General features: G+C 39.6%; 1 protein-coding gene across 4 annotated transcripts; it reads right to left on the bottom strand.

Annotated features, from left to right (window-relative positions):
- Positions 1-4,106: 4,106 nt before the first annotated feature.
- On the bottom strand, positions 4,107-18,943 carry LOC122831821 (protein rapunzel-like). Of its 4 annotated transcripts, none has more exons than XM_044118319.1 (3): positions 18,535-18,943; positions 8,373-8,435; positions 4,107-6,814 (listed from the first exon to the last, which is right to left on the bottom strand). In XM_044118319.1, exon 3 carries the CDS (start codon positions 6,786-6,788, stop codon positions 5,613-5,615), a length of 1,176 nt encoding a protein of 391 aa, XP_043974254.1. In that variant the 5' UTR covers positions 6,789-6,814; positions 8,373-8,435; positions 18,535-18,943; the 3' UTR covers positions 4,107-5,612. The 4 variants fall into 4 exon arrangements, with proteins under 4 accessions (XP_043974254.1, XP_043974253.1, XP_043974255.1 ...); XM_044118318.1 differs by lacking the exon at positions 18,535-18,943 and adding an exon at positions 13,484-13,912; XM_044118320.1 differs by lacking the exons at positions 8,373-8,435; positions 18,535-18,943 and adding an exon at positions 6,986-7,524.
- Positions 18,944-21,297: the final 2,354 nt, after the last annotated feature.

Raw genomic sequence — 21,297 nt, 5'->3', positions numbered from 1 at the left:
AGTCCATCACTACTCCCAGACTTCGGGCTTGTTCGTTGGTTTCCAGCTGTAATATCTGAAGCTGTGTTGACTCTAGATCTTTCCTCTTTAAATCTCAAGACCTGAAATTATCCAAAATAATCTTCATGAGTTGGCGTCCTTTTGAGTTGGATTCATGTGTTCACATCTGCCACTTTTGGTCTGCTTTCAATAGACCACAGTTTGTTTCCCCCATTCGTTTGGACCTTTTGTGCGAAAGAAACAACCGGACCGAGATCCTCTTTTTGAGAAGATCTCAGTCCGCTTCTTGATTACAGACTGACGTCAGTCCAAACTACAGGAAACAGGCGCCTTTTTGGACTTCATGTGCCACCGACGTTGGGCATGAAGCAGTGAGCAGTGGATAAACCTGGATGACTGTGTCTCCTCAATATTTGGGCCTTTGCACCGACTGCCAGAAAAGACACGAAGGAATGTGATTGTGTTCAGTGTTTTTAATGATAAAGAGCCATGTTTGTTTTTCTTTCTGGGTTTGTTCTCCGTCCAGCCCCTGTCGTTTCTGTCCAACTGGAGCATTGATCGTCACTCATGACTTTGTTCACTACAGAGTCCCACAGGACTGAAGGTATAGTTCACTTGTGAAATGTACAATGTGAAAGCAAACCACACCAAATGGAAAAATTAAAGTAAATTTTTAGGCCAGACAAAACATGCGGACCAAAGGCCTTTGTTGGTGTGGAAAATGCTTCACTCAGCACATTTAAAGTCAGTCCCTTTCTCAGTCGCCAATGTTTGACTGTTGACTATCTGTGAGTAAATGTCTTGAAGGCACTGAATAAAACATTGGCTTTGGGGTTTTCTTTGAGGATTTGTTCACTCTGGGCCAAATTAACTGAGGTTTCTAATGACAGAAACTCCTCAAGCTTGTTTCAGATCCTTCAGGATGATGAGATAATCCCCCTGAGACTCTCCGCCCCTCCCACACACCGTCTGACATGCGATCACCTGATTTAATAAGGGTTTAATTTTTAAAAATCAGAATTAGTTGGTTCTGTTCAGAACGGCCGATGAGTGGAGGGTAACTCTGAGGTGATTGTCGGAGGTTTAGTGTCTTCCTGCAAGGCGTGCGAATCTTTCCGCTGCCGCGTGATGTTTGTCTGCGTTCCTGAGGTCACCTGATGGGCCGGTCTCAATGCAGGGCTGTTTGGCCAAATAATGTTCATGGAAAAGTAATTCTGCCCTGATTAAAACCATCACTTCGCCCATTCAGCTGCCCGGGGTCAGGAGTCTGGGCGTGGCCAGGAGCGGCCTTTGCAGCACATTAATGCACAAGGAGGATCAGGCCGTCGTTCTCGGCAACATTTGTGGATCAACGAAGACAACTGCGATGTTTTGATGGATTCTTAACTCTAAAATCAAAAAACAAATACAATACATTTATTAATTGATTAAAATTCAGATAAATTCTTGTCTTTTGTTTCTTTTAGGCAATCAAGTTCAATTTTGCTGACAGTAATAAGATTACAGACGATAACCAAACAATTGAATCTCTTTCTCTGGTTCGCAAAAGTGGAAGAACAAATGACTGGCAGTATGCTAGCTCCCTCTAGTGGAATGTAGAAGAAATGTCACAATCTTATGAGTTTTAGCTACAGTACGTAATTTAAACCCTGCGACAGACTGGCGACCTGTCCAGGGTTTAAGTTACGTACTGTAGCTGGAGAGGAACCAGCAACCCTCCCGACCCCTCTACGGGACAAGGGTGAACAGAAAATGGATGGATGGATATAACTTAAACTTGAACCCTTTTTTTTAACCTATTTGTTAGGTAAATATGTCACTATGTATTGATAGTAATCTGCGAACATGTCTGCCTTCTCCCAGTTCTCCCAGTACTAACTGAAATAATGAAGATTTACTCTAACTTAAGCTACCACTATCTTAGCAGCTGCTAAGCTAAAGCTAAGTTTTTCAGTTAGGCTGTGTTTCATTATTAGTTGTTTATTGTCTCCATTTTGATAAAGTTTTACTTTTAAACAATAATCCGTGTTTTTTGACATGGAGTGTCTTAATGACAAACTACTTGTTGATGTGGGAGGTTGCTAACTAAATCCAAATGATATCTTTAAATTTTAAAAACCGAACTTGGGCTAATTTGTTTTTATTTTTCTGGAACTGCAAATAATCTGGGATTATTTAGGCCTAAATATTTACATGGAGAGTAAATTGTTTGTTTGTACATTGTTGAAAAACAGAAAAATATTTTTTTTAAAACCCCTGAAATAATAGTGTCTAAACTTAATAATAATTTTAAATAGAGCCAAAATCCTTTTTTCTAGCTTCGGCCACCGTCCTACTGGAGTCACGCTAAAAACCTGCAACACGAACTTCCTTCTATCCACAACAGAACAATTTTTAGTAGACTAGAAAGAAAATATAGTAATCTATAATTTTCTGAATACCTCCAGGCCAGTTGCATGCTGGGAAAGAAGATCCAGCTCTCACTAAGTAAACTGTTCACCGATGCGCTCCTCATTTCCTCTGCCAAGTTTCACTGCCTCCTCAGCGTTTCTGCATGAAAAGCTTACTTAGCCTGAAAACGGAGATACCTATAAATACTGGAGGAGCTCTTGGCTGAAGTGTTGCAGAGGAAGCAACAATGAAACTCTCCTTCATTTAATTAAAATCCAATGTCCTGTAAGTAAAGATGATTTAAGCTGAACCCTTAAGCAAAGTGCCACAGTAGAAACAAAACACCTGCTGGTTTCTGTCATGTTCATGGCTGGAAACAAAACGCAGAGAGCTGTTATGGTAAACCAGAATAATTTATTTCTGACAGTGACAGTGATGCAGGTGGTTTATTGCAAACAGGGTTCAGCTGGGAAGGAAGGCAAGACTGAGAGAAGATTAATAATAAACACAGATTGACAGATAATACAAGAAAATTACCGTAATACAAGAAATAGAACACAAGAATAAACTGAGAGACAAACATAAAGACATAACCACTATATGGCTTCTGCTTATGGTTAATAATAATGAACACAAATAAGAGGCAGAGCATTTAGACATAAAGACTTTTTATTGTGAAATTTGAACTTGATAAAGCAAACTTAGCATTAATTTTTGTCATCTTGTTTATGGTTTTTGAACAATAAACTTAAAGCAAATTTAAAAATTAATGCCCATCCCTTATCCTAGATGGTAAAGCTGTGTTGTTGGCTGAATCTGCTACAGTATGTGACTTTTATTTAAAGAAAAATCTGTAATTTTATCATATTTGTTAAATATTAGCATGTTGTGACAGTTTGCCATGAGACAGATAATCTGTGAGAAGATCAACCACTTCCACTTCCTTTCTGAGCTTTTATTGCTGTCTGCAGAAATGCACCGCTCAAAGTCAAAAACACCAATCAGAGGCTGAAGGAAGGTCTCAGCGCTGTCAACCATACTATGTACTCGCTGCTAAATATGTTGATGGCAGAGAAACAATTCACCATAACAGGAAAAGCATCGGTCATTGGTGACGATGCTAACTGCATTGAGACGCAGAGCAGAATTGATTTTTAAAGTTCTGTAGAGATAATAAAAACAGAAACGGTTCAGACCAACGACTTGCTGCTGTTGTAAAATGCAAGACATGAGTGTCTGCAAGCCGAATATAGAAAAGCCACAACCGCATGATTACAGAGCACTGTGGGTGTTTCCAAACTAGAAAACCACTGAATCCGTTTCCTTTTTCTACCAGGTTGTAAGATTTGTCCTCAGAAGAGCTGGGTCTTAAAACACTGCAGTCGAACTGAAGAGATGAAATGACCACAAAATGTGTATAAATTGTTTTTATCTCATTTTTATTTAAAAATAAGTTGGTTTGTTCAGAATATAATGAACCAACATCTTTCACTGAAAACAAAATGGAGAAAATTTTAAAGCATAAACAAGCCTGGCTGATGCTAAACATCTGTGCTGTTAAAAACCAGTTTATCTGTAAAACATGTTCATTATTAACTCTGTGCCTTTAAAAAAATCATGCTGTTAATGAAACAGCATGAATGTAACTTAAAGTTGAGGCGTTTGATGTTTACAGAAAGAAGATAAAGAAACAATAATCCATGAATCACAAATCATGCATTTAATGAAGATTTATTTATTTTGTTGGTACCAGAGAACCATTGCAATAGAAAGTGTAAAATAAAAAAGTCACAAAATGTGTTATTGAGTTTTTTTTATATCAGTTGAAGAAGAAGAAACATAACGGTGACAAAAGAGCAGAAAACCCACAACTATGATGAGTCAGTGCATGATACAGTCACATTCAATAAATCTTTTTAAAAGTACATTAGTTTCATTAATAAACTCAAAAACTGAGACACATCATAAAGATACATTCCACACAGACTGATATTTTAAGATATTTTAATTATCATGATTTTCTGTTTACAGATGGAAAAAACATTTTGAAACAGAAATGTGGGCTTAATTAATAAAAAGTATGTTTGATTCTTTGAAGCAGTTTATAATCTATTGAATATGACTGCATTGTCAGCAGGTCGTGTGAACATGAATGTCAGATTAGAAACATTTGAATAAAAACCCAAAAACCCAAAATGAATCAAAATTCAACTAAACCTTTCAAAAGTGAATTTCAGCTGCACAAAAAAAGCGAAACGTGAGAGCAAGAAGAAACGTGGAGACGTTTGACGACACTGAAGCTGCTGCAGGAGCATCAGGGCTGATTAAGGCTCAGTGGACAGAAAAACAAACAATGTGTCATTTTTATTTAGGACAAATAAAAACTAAAAGTTGAATCAAACGGAGGGTTTGCAGTTTTTCCTGTGGTTTTGATACAAACGACTCATTTAGGTTGAGCTCAGCTTCATCAGCACCAGAACATCCAAAACAATTTTCTCTTTCTAATAAAAACATGTCCAGGTTGAAACATTAAATCCTGCCAAAATCTTCAAAAGAAGAGGAACATTGTTATGAAACTCACATCAGAGTTTATCTCAATGGGAGCGGAGATGATTTTTTTACACAGTAGAAGGTGCAAGAAAGGAATAAAACGTTTTCTAAAATAATTTTTTTAGAGTACTAACTTGTTTTCAGGACAGCAATGCTAACAGCTACACACAAACACAGCAGGCCAATAAAAACTGACAAAAACAATCAAATTGAAGTTGCTCTGAAAATATGCTCTTGCAAAAGATGATTGTGTAATTTCTTAATTTATTAACTCAACAATGTCCTTGTTGCTCTGCAGCTTTTTCTGATTTCTTCTTCTGTTAATGCAAATTAATATGGATAAATACATGTGCTTATTTTTAGCGTTTTATTTTCATTTTGGGATTGAAAAAGCTGCAGTTACCTGGCAACATGGATGCAGTTGGTTAAATCACATAAATCTTTGGAAATGTGAGTCTTTAATGTCTCCCTGGTTGAAAGGTTTTGCTCTGATAGCTGTTAGCTTCACTCAGATCCCACCCGCACGTAAGATACTTACTCCTCATGAACACTCTCAACTTTATAATATCTAAAGGCCCACTCTGAGGAATATTTGTAAGGTCAGAGGACAGCGGAGCAGCATAATAGATAATAGGTAATAATTGGTGCTATAATTTGTTTTCTCTAAAACTTCAGGCTGAATGAACGCAGACGTAGAAGTTCTTGTGCTCCTCCCAGTAGTGAAGGTCGTCCTCGAAGCTCCAGCAGCAGCCCAGGTCTTTGCTGGATTTGATGGTGTGGACGACGCAGTCGCCCGGCAGCTTCTCGAACAGCAACTCGGCTACACCCACCACGGTGAGCTTCTTCTGACTCTCGATCAGCTGCTGGATGTGGCTCTTATCCACGGGTTCAGGCGAGGAGCTGAACGACACCCAGATATTCAGTTTCTCGTCCGATGTGGGAACCTGGAAGCGACTCTTCCCAGTGGCGCACTGGAAGTCCTTCTTGTTGGCGAACAGGCCAGTGGGAGACCTGAAGACGCGCACAGACCAGCCCACCCAGTCGTACTTCTTCTTTAGCTTCTCGATGATAGCGTCGGCTAGCTGCTGGTTGGCCAAGCCCTCCTGGTCTCTCACCAGGCGGCGGGAGTCCTGTTCGGCCTGCTTAGGGAAGCTAACGATGCAGTCTTCGATGACGGCGTTCATTTTGGCTTGGACTTTGTTCATGTTTTCCCCCCACTCTTTCAGAAGAGCCTCATCTTCGTCGTAGCCTTTCAGGGCAGCGTGCCCCAACAGCGCAATGAGCCCCACGCAGAAGAGGTTCTTCAGTCGAGCACAAAAGTCCTCCATCGGTCGGCGGCTTTTCTCCTCATAGTTCTGGATGATCTCGAGGATCGGCTCCCCAGAGAAAGTTTCTCCGGTCACAGCGTTGTAGAGGATGTGCAGGTTCTTTTCTCCACCGGTTTTGGCAAAATGTTCCAGGAAAAGCTTCTTCTTCACCTCTCTGAACTTCGGCTTGGCGTTGAGGATGTCCATGTACTTCCTGAACTGGTTGGTGATGTTTTCCTCCACAGAGAAGTAGGCAGCATCCACCCCGCTCTTCTTGATCTCGTCGTTGATCCGCTGCAGCTCCTCGGAGGCCACCTCCAGGCGGTCTCGGACCTTCTGGAACTGCTCCTTCATGAAGGCTGCCTCTTTGCTCTCCACGTTGTCCAGAGCCAGCTTGACAATGGGAGCGGCGATGGAAAACACGGGGAAGAGGTCTCCGGCGATGCTGGCCACCACTTCGGCTCCCTGTTCGAACACCTCCATCACCGTCTCCACCATGTCCTTCTTCTCCACCACAAGCTTCTGTAACGCATTCGCCATCGTTGGCTGGTGTCTCTCAAAATGTCCTGTGAACAGAAAGAAAACAGAAACTTAGACTTTAGAAAGAGAAATTATGAGAACACTGCAAAAACACAAAGTCTAGTTTGGTCTAGTTTCTATTGCAAAGATCTTAGTACACTTTAAATAAGACAAAACTAACATATAAATTACTTTTCAGCAAGAAATAGGCCCCTTACATGTTGCTGTTTACATCTGGAAATTTCGCCCATGCGCACAACGCTGGAGGGCAAAAAGGATACAGTATTATTTTACATGCGGTTCACTGCTGCGACAGAACAACTCCGTTAACTAAATGAGACCTGGAGCTGTAGGCACTATTCATTTATTCCCCCAAAGCAAAGAGGAAAATAACGAGGAAAACCCGTTGAAGAACAACTCACAAACCACTCATCTGTACTTATTTCTTCTCGCTCGGCTTGACGCTACTCGTTGCCATAGCAACTGAGTTGTTGAACGTTTCAGGAATCAACGCCAAAAAAACATTTTCCACACAACGTACAGAACCTGCAAACCGTCACGGTTGAATGTTTCTGGGCTTGATATCTATTTTTTGATTATTAATAAGCGATCGCTGTGGTAGATTAGCCACCGCTGCTATTAGCTAAGCTAACACTGCAGCGGTAGATTAGCTAATTTAAACACCTGCTCTACTGGTTTTCCTGATATTGTTATCCAGTTGTTGACAATTGTGTCCCTTTTTTATTTTATATGTCAGGCGTTATATTGACAACTTAACAGGTAAAACCAACGTTAGTCAGCGGCTTTTTGCCCCCCAGCAGAGATGGGGTGGGATCCTGTCTGCGTGTCGTCAGGCTGCAAGAAGTCGATAGGAGTTTAATTAAAGTAAATAATTCTTCGACATTGATGAAAATGTACCAGTTCCATTGGTACTTATAACATGGAAAAATGTTGAGTTATTAGGACTGGACGATATGGACTTAAAGGTTTGATCAGAATATTTTGTGAAATCGTGATAATGATGAATGTGATAATAAAAACTATTTATTACTTCTTTTTCAAGGTAACTGTATGCTTGTGACTTTGTGATAGAGAATTAAAGCCCCCACAAATAGTTGCTGCTGAAAACTATGTACAAAACACCGCTCTCATAATGAAGTGTAATTTGTATCACCAAACTGCTGCTAAATGCTGTAAAGGTATTTAGTCATATTTACAAATTTATTGATATTTATTAATGCACTCATTGCACAAACAGTATAGAAAATAGTAAAAATAACAACCCTGATAAAATGAACATCTTTTTTTAAACATTATTAATTCACATTTTTATCAGGACAAGAAATTAATCATGATATATGATAAATGATGCACTTAGTATCAGTGAAATAATCTGTCAATGTAACTAGTAACTTTTCATTAATATTAAGGAATTACTGACGTAACACAAACACCTATATCTTCCTGAAAAGTCACTTATGAGTTAGTTTTGTCTCGTTTCAAGTGTACTAAGATATTTGCTCTACAAACTAGACCCAAATCACTCGGTAAGATTTTGTGTTTTTGCAGTGTAATGATTGTTTCTGGTTCTGTAAATACACTTACGGCTCTGTAAACGTCTTCAGACTGCAGCCAGCTCTCCTCCGTCTTCTAGAAAAACTGCAGAAGCTGATAAGAAGAGAGAGAAAGAGCCGAGTGAGCTTCGGTTTTAGCTGCTGGTCACACCCAGAGAGGAATGAGTCAATAATGATGTAACACCGCCATGGGCTGGACTGGTTTTATGTCATGCTAATGGTCTCCATAGTTAAACACGGAGGATCATGTTTGGAGGGACTGGCCAGAACAGCTCAACTTTGAGCAGGAATCCAGGAGTTTCTCTAAGGAATGCCGTGATAACATCAATCAGTCTTTCAAAAACACTCAACGTGAAAGTAGAAGAATTAGTTCAGGTTTAAAAAACATCCGATCATGTTTACCTGAACTGATTTTGATTTATGGAGAAATCAAGAACAAAACAAGAAAATGTCACATTTCTAGTGATGTTTTACTGTAATTCAACAGTTTGGTATAATTATTGGCCTGGGATAATTCAGGTCACAAATGTTTCTCAAATTATGTTTGACATTAACTTGTTATTTGCATTGGTCTGTTTTTAAAAGCTTTCATTATGAGATTCATACAGGAAGTAAAGACCAGACAGAGTCTCCTGTTGAATAGAGAAACACATCTTTTACAAACACTAAACATGATTTATTTAATGTTATTAATGCATCAAATGTTATTTTCCTGTCTCTTCTTCCTGTTTTAAAATATTTATGCTGCCATTCTGTCTTTTGCTGATTGTTTTTGCATGTTGTCCAAATCATTCCAGTTTGTAACAACAGTACAGTACAGTACAGGTTTGAACAAAAAGATTGATGATCACAATTACTAGAAAAACCTTTGCGAAGTTTTAACTTTAGTTCAGGCTCTTTTTAGACTTTTCTGACTGTTTTTAGGAAGTGTAGGTATGGCTAGTTGATAAATTTTAGTATTTTCTTTCCAGCACAGTAAACATACAAATGCAGGTTTACTCTGAAATTAATTTAATTTTTATTAACAAACTAATACTATGATCAACTTAACTTAAATAATCCTGTTCCATTGCCCAGGTCACTCTTTTAAATTGATTTAATTTTCAGCTTGATTAAACACAAAAAAAGTAAAGTTATGATCTTCTGATCCTCAGGGACGTCGGAGAAGCTTGAAGGATTTTCACAAAACAAAAATCCAACTCAAGCATAGTTTAAAAATAAAATAAAATAAAAAATAAAAATACTAAAATAGCTTCTGAGTTCAGTTTAAAACCTTTAAACTTTCCAGGCAGGAGGACAGAAAATTATTTTGGGCATAATTTGGTATTTGCAAGCATCTGAAACAAAAACATTCATTTCCAGTAACTAAAGTTATTTCTGAGTTGGAGCTAAACTTTAAATGCAATCCAGGTATGATGCAGATTAATGTAGCCTAGATGTACTTTCACAAAGCAGGAGTCAGAACTCTAGATTTTAATCTAAACATGTTTTTATGAACATACTTTGCTTCTGTCTCACTTTATTCCACTTCAGCTGAAGTCAAAATCCAGGAATAAATCTGTCCCAGATGCCAGGAATCAGATTAAGAAATGCCCACTTGGAGCAGCGGGACATGTTCAGACATGTCCTGCTGCAAACCTGGAAACTGGGGGAAATCAAATTATGTCCTGCAAAAAAAATCTAATCTTACAGACTTTTCCAGTTTGTTTTCTAGTGCAGATATCTCCGAACACTTGAGATGAGACAAAGCTAACTTTACAGCAAGATATAGAAGCTTAACCCTAACCCTTTAAAGCAAGTAATTCATTAATGTTGATAAAAAACTAAATATAAGTGAAATAAATTGACATTTTAATTCAGAGTATGGGAGAAATGTTGTATTCAAATGGCAGATTATTTCTCTTATAATTAGTACTTTTTCTAAAACAATTGCATTAAAATTAGACCAAAAATAAAATTTGGTGTTTTTGAGGGACATAATTTTTTTTAAAAGTTTTTATTGGCTGTAGTGGCCTTTATTTGATAGTTAATTGACAGGAAAGTGGGTAAGGAGAGAAGGGGGAAGACATGCGGCAAAGGTCACCAGGCCGGGAATCGAACCTGCGACAGCAACGGCAAGGACTAAGGCCTCCTTATGTGGGTTTTGCTTAACCCCTGCACCACCACAGCACATCCCTGAGGGACATAATTAAGAGTCTAAAGTTCCTGCAGCTGGCAGGTGTGTTTTATTTCAGGTGTGTTTTATTTCCTTTGTGTTGCTCTCATCCTGGTTGATGCAGTTTTTACCGTCTCCTCCCCTCCTCCTCTCTTTCCCTCCCTTCCTCCTCGGTCAATATCAGAGCAGCGGGCGTGGGACGTGATTAAGTACAAGAGGTTAAACTTGCTGGACCAGCTGGCGCATTTTCCAGTGAAACTCAGCAAGTAACCATGGCAACGAGACAATGGAAAATAAACTGTCAGCTGGTTTGTGTCTCCCTGCCTCTGCTGATGTCGGTTCGCTCCCCGGGTTTATCTCGACGGAGGGCTGGGGGCGGCAGATAGCGCCCATTCCCGGCCCGATCCATCAAACAGCGCCGAGGGAGAACTGCAGTCTGCTCACAAAGACGTTTCCAGAAACATTTAAACTCACAGCCTTCCTGCTTTTCTTTGCATTACAGCTGCAGGATGGGACTTTTATAAGAATAAAATATGTTTCAGTGTCACCATGTGGTAAAAAGATCGATCTCCTCCACCTCCTATACCTGAGCTGCTATCAAAGAAATGCACCAAAACAACCAACCAGACGCGAGTTTCAGTGTTGTCAATCAAACTTGTGAACATGCTGCTGAATGTGCTAATGGCAGAGAAACAACTTACCATTCCAGGATTACTGTTTATCCCCTGTAATTGTTGGTTATGCTAACTAGCCTTAGCATTCATGACAGACTGCTAAGGGGAAGAAGTTGTAGCTAGCAGAGAGCAAAGAGGGAGGAGAGGATCAGGCTTTTCAGCAGCAAGTACACAAGATTGATTGACAGCACTAAGACCCGCCTCCTGGCTCTGATTGGTTGTTTCTAATTAGCGCTAGGAAAAGGCATTTTTCATAACATACTGTCACAATATAGTGACAATTTCTACCAACATGTAAAATAAATATGTATTTTTATAAAAGTTACATACTGCAGTTTTAATCTGATTCTCACTATAACGTATTTTGTAGATTCATATAAAGTTGATCTAAATTCTGTTCTAAGATTGAACAAAATAATTCAAAGGACAAAAAACAACTAAGGGTCAGAAGTTTGATGACATCAAATTTAAATAATGTATTTATTTGTTTTAATGAGGAAACCTTCCACTATGAGAGAAAATCTTTTTTATTCTGGATGTAAAAATTTGGGCCGATGCTGATAGTTGACAAATTGCTAATATGGCTGATAAAATATTTAAATACTATTTATTTTATGAATATTTCCAGACACATTTTAGCACCAACAATAACAACAACACTGAATTCATTGCTTTAGTTTAACTTCCCACAATCCTTTGCTGCATCATGGTCACATGACCAAACAAAACCACATGACAAGTTCCTGCTGAAACAGAATCAAGATGGGAATAAACATCAGTGGTTCTATTTATCGGACCGATACAGATACCGATACCGATGTCGATATATCGCGCATCTGTTGTATTTAAATTCCTTTTTTGGAACCATTACTGAAATTGTTTTCACATTTTGAACACAGATGGAGAATCCTGTGATGAGACCAAAACCTAAACGTTTCCAGTCTGACTGGAGTTCAGCAATAAATACTAAACCATCCCACATTTTACAGACTTTCATTTTTGTAATAAAAATAAGCACAATTCTGGTTCATTTTTCTTTAATTTCACAATTAATCACTCCTTTGTGTTTGCTTTTTTACCAAAATCTTAATAAAATACCCTGAATGAGAGAAAGCATCTAAGGATAACTTTTTCATTAAAGTGTGGCCAAATATTTAAACATTAATTTTAAAATAGAATCTTTGAAAAGTTTTCTGCAAACACTGAGATATCCCCACAGAGTTGCGTCGTTTATTCCTGCAAAAAGAGGCAGAAAATGAAGGTTTTACAGTAACTGAAGCTGATTGTGGGAATAATCTCCATCCTCGCTGCTCAGCGTCTCACTTCCACACAGAAATAAATCACATTTTCAGAAACAGGAGCAGCGGATGCTCACAGAACAGAGATGATTGGGGTTCATATTTTATCCTGAAATGGTTTGATTTCCAGACTAGATGAGTTTTATTTCAGTTTTTAGACATGAGGCTTGATTTGGATTAAACATCCCTGATACATGACAAGCTGTAATAGGCCTTTATCTGGACTTTTGTATTTTAAAGTGTAGCAAAAAAAATACTAAACTCATAGAAACATCTTTAAAGAGCTAAAAAAAAGAACTTTTAAAGAAAGTCTGGATGCTTCAGAGTAAATATACAGAAAAAAAGATAAAAAAAACAACCTAATTTCTTTCGACATAAACAGAGAATATGTGCAACGTTTCCTGGTAAAAGCAGGAACGCTTGATTAGAAACATAAAGATATTTATGACAGCATAAAAAGCAGGACACAGTTCGGGTTTCATTCGTCAGTGCCAGTTTACCCAGTTCACCGCCCAGTCTGACCACTGCGGCGGAAATCCCTCCACCCTCTGTTAATGCACCCTCTTAATGTAAAACGTATCGATCAGTCCGCGCTACAAGGCCTCTAATTGGATCATTTGACAGCAGAAGGCCGCAGAGAAACAAACAAACAGCGCATGTTAGCAGATCTGCGGCGAGTTTCTGCGCAGCGCAACGAGGACCGAGAGGTTCCGGCAGACACTTCCTGGAAAAACTGAGCTGGCCCAAAAACTTTTATATTTAGATCAAAACTGGAAACCTTCAGCAGATTCTTTCCTTCATTCATCCGACTTCAACAAATAGAGCTGCGTTTTTAAGGAATCTGCGTTTAAATCGAACGAAATGCGCCGAAACGGGGATAAAAATGACTCGATTATGTAACAACAGACTGGAATGAAGTCAGGTCGGAAGAATCGATCGGATTATAATCCAACCGAACCGTCGCAGGTTTTTTTCTCTGTTTACTTTGAAAGATTTGGACCAGAAACGGACTCACCTCGTAAAGTTTGCGGAAGAAATCTAAACTCCAGCCTGTTTGTCTTCCTATTGGTCATGTGGCTCTCATGTTACAGGGAAGAGGCACACCCTGCCACACTGACAACTAGGCTGGAGAAAAAAGGGTGTTGCTCCTCAACTTAGCTGATAAAATGGCCCCTTTACTGCTAATGCCAAAAATTAAGCAGAAAATTACATATAATCATGTTTTTAATGAGGTTTAGACCCCAAGAATGGGATTAAATCTCAGATTAATGATGACCAGATGACAATGACTGCTTTATTCTGTTGTTTATTACAAATTAAAGTGAATACATATAATTATACATATAATTATGATTGTACTTGGTGTGTCCAGCTTTAATATATTGCACCAAAAGCATAATTTATGTATATATCACCAACAAACATAAAAATGATCATTTCTTCATATTCTGCATACTCTGTGCTATAATAATATAATAAAACATCTTAATGATCAGACTAATGGCTCACCTGTCCTGGAGGTTTTTACCAGACGACAAACTCAGTTCATCTGATCTCCTGTAAAATGGAAATCCTGAATTATTCTAATGTTCATTCTAAATATAAACTAAGATCTCTGGAGGTGGATTTTATTTTCAGACAAACATTCACAGCGAGACTCAGACTGGACGGACCAGAACATCAAAGCTTATGAATACATGAATGAGACAATAAGTTGTGGTTTTCAGATGGTAGAGGATCTTTGAAGCTGCTGAAAAAAATCCCAAACTGATTTGTTGGCTTCAGTTTTGTCTGCATTTTCAGGCTTAAAGTACCGTAGATTTTTTGATGCTAAGCAGAATTTACAAATCTGCCACAAAAGATAAACTGCAAATTATTTTCATATTTATTGTCATTTTCAACATTTATTTTGCCTAAACAGATAGATCTGTGTTCATAACTCTGTCACAGTCTCATGTTGTTGGTTTGTCATTTCAGGTTTTCTGTTGCACAAAAGCTAATGCTAAAGCTAAAGAGCAAGTCCAAGAGCAAGGTCTGAGTCTGGGCAGATAATGTAAATCTTAGAACGACTCAAACAACCAAAACTTTCACAAAAATAAAAGCAAAAACTTACAAGAAACATTTTTAACAATCACCCTCAGTGCAAAAAAGGTCTTGAAATGCTATATTTTTTATTTTTACACCAGCATCACTGACCTCCTGAAGTAAATCTGATCCAAATTGTTTCTAAAGTAGCTTTTCTATAACATGGAATCAGATTTTCTTGCTTTTCCTGGACTAGCCGTTAGCTTCAGTACCTTTCTTTAAGCCGGGTGTCTGAAACTTCAGTTCTCCAGTCTCAACGTTTGGATGCTTTCCTGCTCCAGCAGCTCCATCAGACCAAGAGTTAATGACCAGGCCTTTACTAAACTTACAATAAGGAAGTAATTCGGACATTTAATTCGGCCGTAGCAGCAGGGATGCATCTAAAAGTTACAGACCAAATGAACCCAGTAGGAGCTAAACAGAAGCTGCCTTCTTCAGATTAAAGAATTTCAACACAGTTCTGCTGATAATTAAAACATTTTGACAGCCTTTAATTACCTGTTATGCTCAACATGTTGTTTCAAACTCTTGACAGTAATAAATTACCACCATAAATCAACCAAAGATTTGCTGCAGGCATTGTCCAAAGGTGGAGTGGGTCTGAATGAAAGGTGAAATATCTGGTAGATTTCTAGCTTTCCTGCTTAATGTCAACTCAAATGACATGAATGCAGGAAGCCGGCTGAAAATTTTCTATGAAAACCATAATTTGCATAAGAGGAAACATTGAGAAAAAGTAAGAAATTCTACGAGAAAAGGAATCACAAAGCAGTCCCCAAAGCAGATTATACACCATAAGATACAGATCCATATTGACTAGATGTCCTAAAGTCTCTCCTCTGAGTGTGTCCTCTTCCTCGGCGTCTACTCTGGATGGATGCACAGGTAGGCCCGTTTGTGTTTCCCGTAGTAGTAGCAGTCCTCCCTGAAGTTGTTGCTCTCCACCACGGCCTTGTAGTGGCTCAAGGCGTGGACCAGGCAGTTGGGGAAGGTCTTGTGCAAAGACAAAGCCACCGCCATCATGTTGCCCTTCAGCTTCTGCTGCTCGATCTCCTCCTGGATCTGGCTCTTGTTGATGGGCTGCGGGTCGACGCAGAATGACACCACTACCTTGACCTTGTTCTTGGTCAGAATGTCAAACCAGTTGACTCCGCCGCTGCCGTGGTACTTCTTTCCCGCCAGCCAGTTGAAGAAGAAAATGCGCTCCCGGTCGGCGAAGGCCCGGATGGACCAGCTCACCCAGTCGTACTTTTTAACCAGCGACTCCAGGAGGGATTTGGTGAACTCGGTGTCGACGGTGCCAGGGTTTTGCCGGAGCTGGTTCTCCATGTCGGTCTTGGCCTGCGTGGCGAAGTTCTCGGTGCAGTCATCCACAGCTGCTTTCATGCGTTTCTCCACGTCCTCCATTCGGTCTTGCCACTTCTTGACCATCTCCTTGCCGACGATTCCCTCCTGGAGCGCAGCGTGGCCCATGACGGCGATGATGCCCATCACAAACAACTTCTTCAGCTGAGCACAGAAATCCTCGACTGCCCTCCTGCTACGGTGCTCGGTGGCAAGCACCGTGTCCAGCACGGTCTCATTCGACATGCTCTCGCCCTTGACGGCGTTGTAGAGGGCGTCCAAGTTCAGGTCGCTGTCTGTGTTCTCATAATGGCTCAGGAACTTCTCCTTCTTCGTCTCCCTGTACGTTGGCTTGGCGTTGACAAATTCCTGAAACTTTTCGTACTGACTGATAATCTTCGCCTCCCGGTGAAAGTTCTGCTTGTTCATGGACGACTTCTTCTGCTCCAGGGCGAGTTTGTCGATCTCGTCTTGGATCCCCTCCAGTTTGGAGTTGACTTTTTTAAACTGCTGAGTCAGGTAGCGAGCTTCATTGCCCTCAGGGTTGCTGAGGAGTTCGGAGGAGGCCACGAAAATGGCCTCCAGCATGGGGTGAAGCTGCCCCACGGTGACGGCCAGCACCTCGGAGGCTTGACCCATCATCTCCACGCCTTTCTCGATCTTGTCCCTGTTTTCAACGAGCCAGTCTGCCACACTATTCATCTCTAAGTTTGTCACAGTAACCACAACTAATCAGAAATCCAGAGAGTTGGTGCCTGAAAGGAGAGAAAACATGGAAAAAACCCTTGTAAAGCTCATTATAGTGTGAGTTATTTAAACCTACTTTTAAACTTGCAGTATGTAGCTTTTGTAAAATATTTTTTTATATACATTTGTTGAAACTGTCACCATTTTGTGACAGATAATCTGTGAAAAGATTGATCTCCACTTTCTCTCTGAGCTACTATTGCTGTCTGCAAAAGGCACCAAAAACAACCAATCAGAACCAGGAGGTGGGGCTTAGCGCTGTCAATCATCCTCATGTATGCGCTGTTCAATGTGCTAATGGTGGAGAAACAGCTTACAGAAAAACTGTCTGCTATCATCGGTGGCTAAGCTCACTAGCCTTAGCACTAAAGGCTAGTGAGCTGGCCTTTAGTGATAGCTGCAGCGTAGCAGAGAGCAGCGCCACACAAGAGATGATTGACAGCGCTGGTTAGCAGTGGCAGAAGGCATACCAAACAGTCATGAGATGGCGACATTTTTGATAAATATGTAAAAAATGTTTCCTAAAGTTACACACTGCAGATTTAAGAGTCAAAGTAAACAAACAGGTGATGCTCTTTTCCTGGAGGACATTTTCCTGACAAACAAACTCTACAGTAAACGAAAGGTAGGATCATGTCAGCACACGCTGGCATCCAGTTTCATGCCGCGCCCTCACAGCCGCTCTTAATGACAGGGACTTCAGGCCTCCATGGTTTTAACCAACATCACAAAAAGAACTCAAAAGGCACAAACAATTCACTTCTGCACAGAAAGAGAACAAAACTGAACCGTGATGTGTGTACAGATGGAGTATGATGTGAATTATTGCACAACGTAGCAGTGCTGGCCCTTTGGGGACGTTACTTTACTGCCCCAACAGCCAAGACCCAAAGCAAACACAGATGTTCAGAGCCGGGGAAATCAGGGTTTATATCAGTAAAATCATTTGTTTTTCCATGTAAGATACTCTGGAGAGATGAGCTCAACCATTTCATGAAACAGGCACGCCCAAATCTCTCCTGCTGCACTTGTTCATGACTTTAACCACCCTTCTCTCTTCAGCTTAATTAGCACCAAATTATCTGAACGCCTCTCAGTCCTAACATGGAGGAAAGTCCAGATGTATGTAGCAGCAGATCACAGGCTCACCAGTTATTACAGCTGATCGTTGGTGTCTTTTCCAGCCTTTTCCTAACACCGTGCTAATTAGATTCACATTATTCAGCCACATGTCCTTTTACAAACATCCACATGTGAGCCAGCTGATGAGAATAAAAACAATTAAAACCAACTTTAAAAATGTAAAATGATGCAACACGATCAAATTATATTCCAAAGAGACGAGAAAAGATGTTTGATGTGTGATTGTGTTGTATAATGTTGGGAAATAAGGTCATATTGAGGAAAAAGTTTCATTTGTCGCAGCTAAGCTTATCTAATGAAAAGGAAAAAAAAAAGGCGAGTCCGTCTGAGCTTTTGATCAAACACTGGTCAGGTTATTTGCTTTAGCAGAAACCACAGAAGTTTTCAGAAAACCACAGCAGAGACCCAAAATCATTTTAAATTTACAATTTAAAAAGGAAAAAAATCAGCATGAATTCTGGTTGCTTTCACCATTTTTGTGCTTTTCTATACTTTTCTTTTCTTTCTTTCTTTCTTTCTTTCTTTCTTTCTTTCTTTCTTTCTTTCTTTCTTTCTTTCTTTCTTTCTTTCTTTCTTTCTTTCTTTCTTTCTTTCTTTCTTTCTTTCCTTCTTTCTGTCTTTCTTTCTTTCTTTCTTTCTTTCCTTCTTTCTGTCTTTCTTTCTTTCTTTCTTTCTTTCTTTCTTTCTTTCTTTCTTTCTTTCTTTCTATCTATCTTTCTTTCTGCTAAATAAAAAATAAAAACTCACCTTTTTGGCTAAATACTCCAGGGGGCTGCACTCCAGTTATCCAGAAGTCCAGCTGCGCCTGTGAGCACCAGCTTCCTTGGGATTTATTTATACTCTCTCTCTCTCTCTCTCTCTGTGCCTCTCTCTCTGTCTCTCTCTCTCTCTCTCTCTATCTCTCCCTTTCTCTGTGCCTGTCTCTCGTCACTCCTCCTTTTGAAATTCCTCCTCCATCCAGTTCCAGCATTCCACCAGAACCCACTCCACAGAGACTGCCACAGATAACATCCTGTAAACACTCCCCCATGCAGGGACTCCGTGCACCCTGGGAAAATCTGCTCTGAAGTGATGGACAAAGAGAGAGAGCGAGAGAAAGAGATGGAATAAAAAGGACACCAGTCACTGCGAAGCTCGGAAAAGTGGCCCATGAGGACAAAAAGCTTCTTGTTGCGGCTCAAACTTGTTGCCATGGATACCGGACCGGCTTCTCTGAGCTGGGCACACTTTAAAACCGACCCGGCTGAGAAAATTCACTCTTCTTTCTGATGCAGTCCAGTAGAAAATGTTTCCATTCTAGAAAAGACACAATTACACATCATAGTTTTGTTTTCTCAGTCCAGTTTTTGTTGCTGACTCAACAATTTAGCTGGAATTCAGTTCAAACCGGCCAAGAGAGCTTGCATCCAAAATCTTACCAAGGATTTCTGTCTAGTTTCTAGTGCAAATATCTTATTACACCTAATTTAAAACAAAACAAACATACATACTTACATAAAACAAAACAAACATAAACATTGAAGTTTATTTTGTTTAAATATTTCCCTAAAATTTATGAAAAACTTCTAGTTCCAGTGGAAATGGTTCTTTTTTAACTCAATGTTAAGTAATTATCAACCTGAAACAAGCTCATATATTTTGCTAAAAAGTTACTTGTAAATTAGTTTTGTCTTATTTCAAGTGTAACAAGATATTTGGACCAGGAACTACACAAAAATACTTGATATGATTGTATGTTTTTGCAGTGTCTTTAATCTGCTACTGTAAGATTTCCTCAATAATTAAATGTTGGAAATTTTACACAAAGTGTCTCAAACACTTTTTTATTTTTGCAGTTTGCATAACTTTACCCCATATTGTATCTAAAAAAGCAAAGGAAACTGCAGTAAAAAGTCAAAAATTCCATCCATTTTTGTTAACTTTCCATAAAATATGTGGAAATATTGACCTAAATCTCTGAATCTACTCAGTTGTGACGGTTTGTAAGCGTATCGAAGAGTCCTTGAGTCACAGCACAGGCTGGTGAAAGACAGTCTGTGTCTCACAGGATCCATCATGACGGCCTCAGTGTTTTACAGTCGGCCTTTAATGGACGGCAGGCGGGAAGCGGAGGAAACGCTGGCCGAAGCAAACTGGAGCTGGTCAGCAGATCGTGTTCCTGTGTCGTCTCGCTGTCAGATCTCACACTCAGCTCCGCCATCGGAAAGCAGACGCCAGCTTTCGCAGGGACTCAACAATATGTGACCTGATAGAGCAGCAGAGGCTGGACTGTCGCCCCAAATGGGTTGTTCTGCTGCAAGTTTGTTTTCTCTGAAAGAACGGAAAGAAAGCACAAAGTGCGCTGACATTTTGGAGCTTTGATCAAACAATGCGGAGCGTTTCCAGCATCAGAGGAACGCTGAGCTTGTTGGAAAATCTGGGCCTTTGTTGTTTGTGGTTTCAGGTCCTTCAGGTGGAAACGTTGGTGGAAATACTTGAGATAATGAGAGCCAGCTGAGGAAAGGGAGGCAGAAAACTGCTGGCTTCAGGTAGAAAACAGTCATCGAAATTCATAGGAACATCATCAAAAAATTTATTTACCTTTTTAATTTGATAAAAGCAACATTTTTAGATGAGCAACAATCAGTAGAACTTGATGCACTATAGAAACACAAAATGATGCCAAGTATTTTTGATCTAATGTCCAGTGCAAATACCTCAGTCCAATTGAAATAAGAAAAAACTAACTTAGAAGTAACTTTTCAGAAAGACATAGGAGTTTGTTTTAAGTCAATAATTCCTTGGTTTATTTTGATTTACTAAAATAAAATAATCTTTTGAAGATATTGTAATTAATCTAGATACATCTTGTATATTACTCTCTTCTGATGAGCGTTCTACCTGAGCTCTGCAGAGACTGGAAACCACCTCAGACCAACCAGAATAGATCCGAGCCTGCTATTGGAAAGTTGAGTGGAAGGGAAAAGTGTGATACAGGAAGGTGCACAAGCAAAATAGAGAACTACGGCCTTGAAGAGATTATGAAGCAAAGTCCACTGATGAGAGTGAGGAAGTTTTGCAAAGAGTGGATGGCAGCTGGAGTTGAAGTGACGGCCAAACGTAACCAGAACCATCGCAGTCCAGGAGCCATTTCATCTCTGGGTTCTGGTCCACTGGGTTTTAAAAAGTCCAAAGTCACAGCAGCATCTAGCAGAACATATTACAGCACTTTATTCTTCCTTCTGCTCCAAGCTTTATGGAGATGCTGATTTAATCTTCCAGCAGGATTTGGTACTGACCCAAAATGGTAAAAACACCAGTTCCTGCTTTAATCACCATGGCAACACTGTGCTACTAGTCTGACCACTTTCTGTGATAAATCAAATTTTAGTTTGTGGTCATTCAGACAGAAATACTTTTGTATTCTGAATATGAAATAATGTCCTTATTTTGCTTCATCAACAAGAGAAAATTAGAATATATAAATGATCGCAAACAAATTGTTACCAAAAAGTCTAAAGTAGCTTTGTA

The sequence above is a fragment of the Gambusia affinis genome, linkage group LG05, assembly GCF_019740435.1.
Source record: "Gambusia affinis linkage group LG05, SWU_Gaff_1.0, whole genome shotgun sequence".
NCBI lineage: Eukaryota > Metazoa > Chordata > Actinopteri > Cyprinodontiformes > Poeciliidae > Gambusia > Gambusia affinis.
Note: the sequence above shows the minus strand (reverse complement) of the source record. Positions and strands in the feature narration are given on the sequence as shown.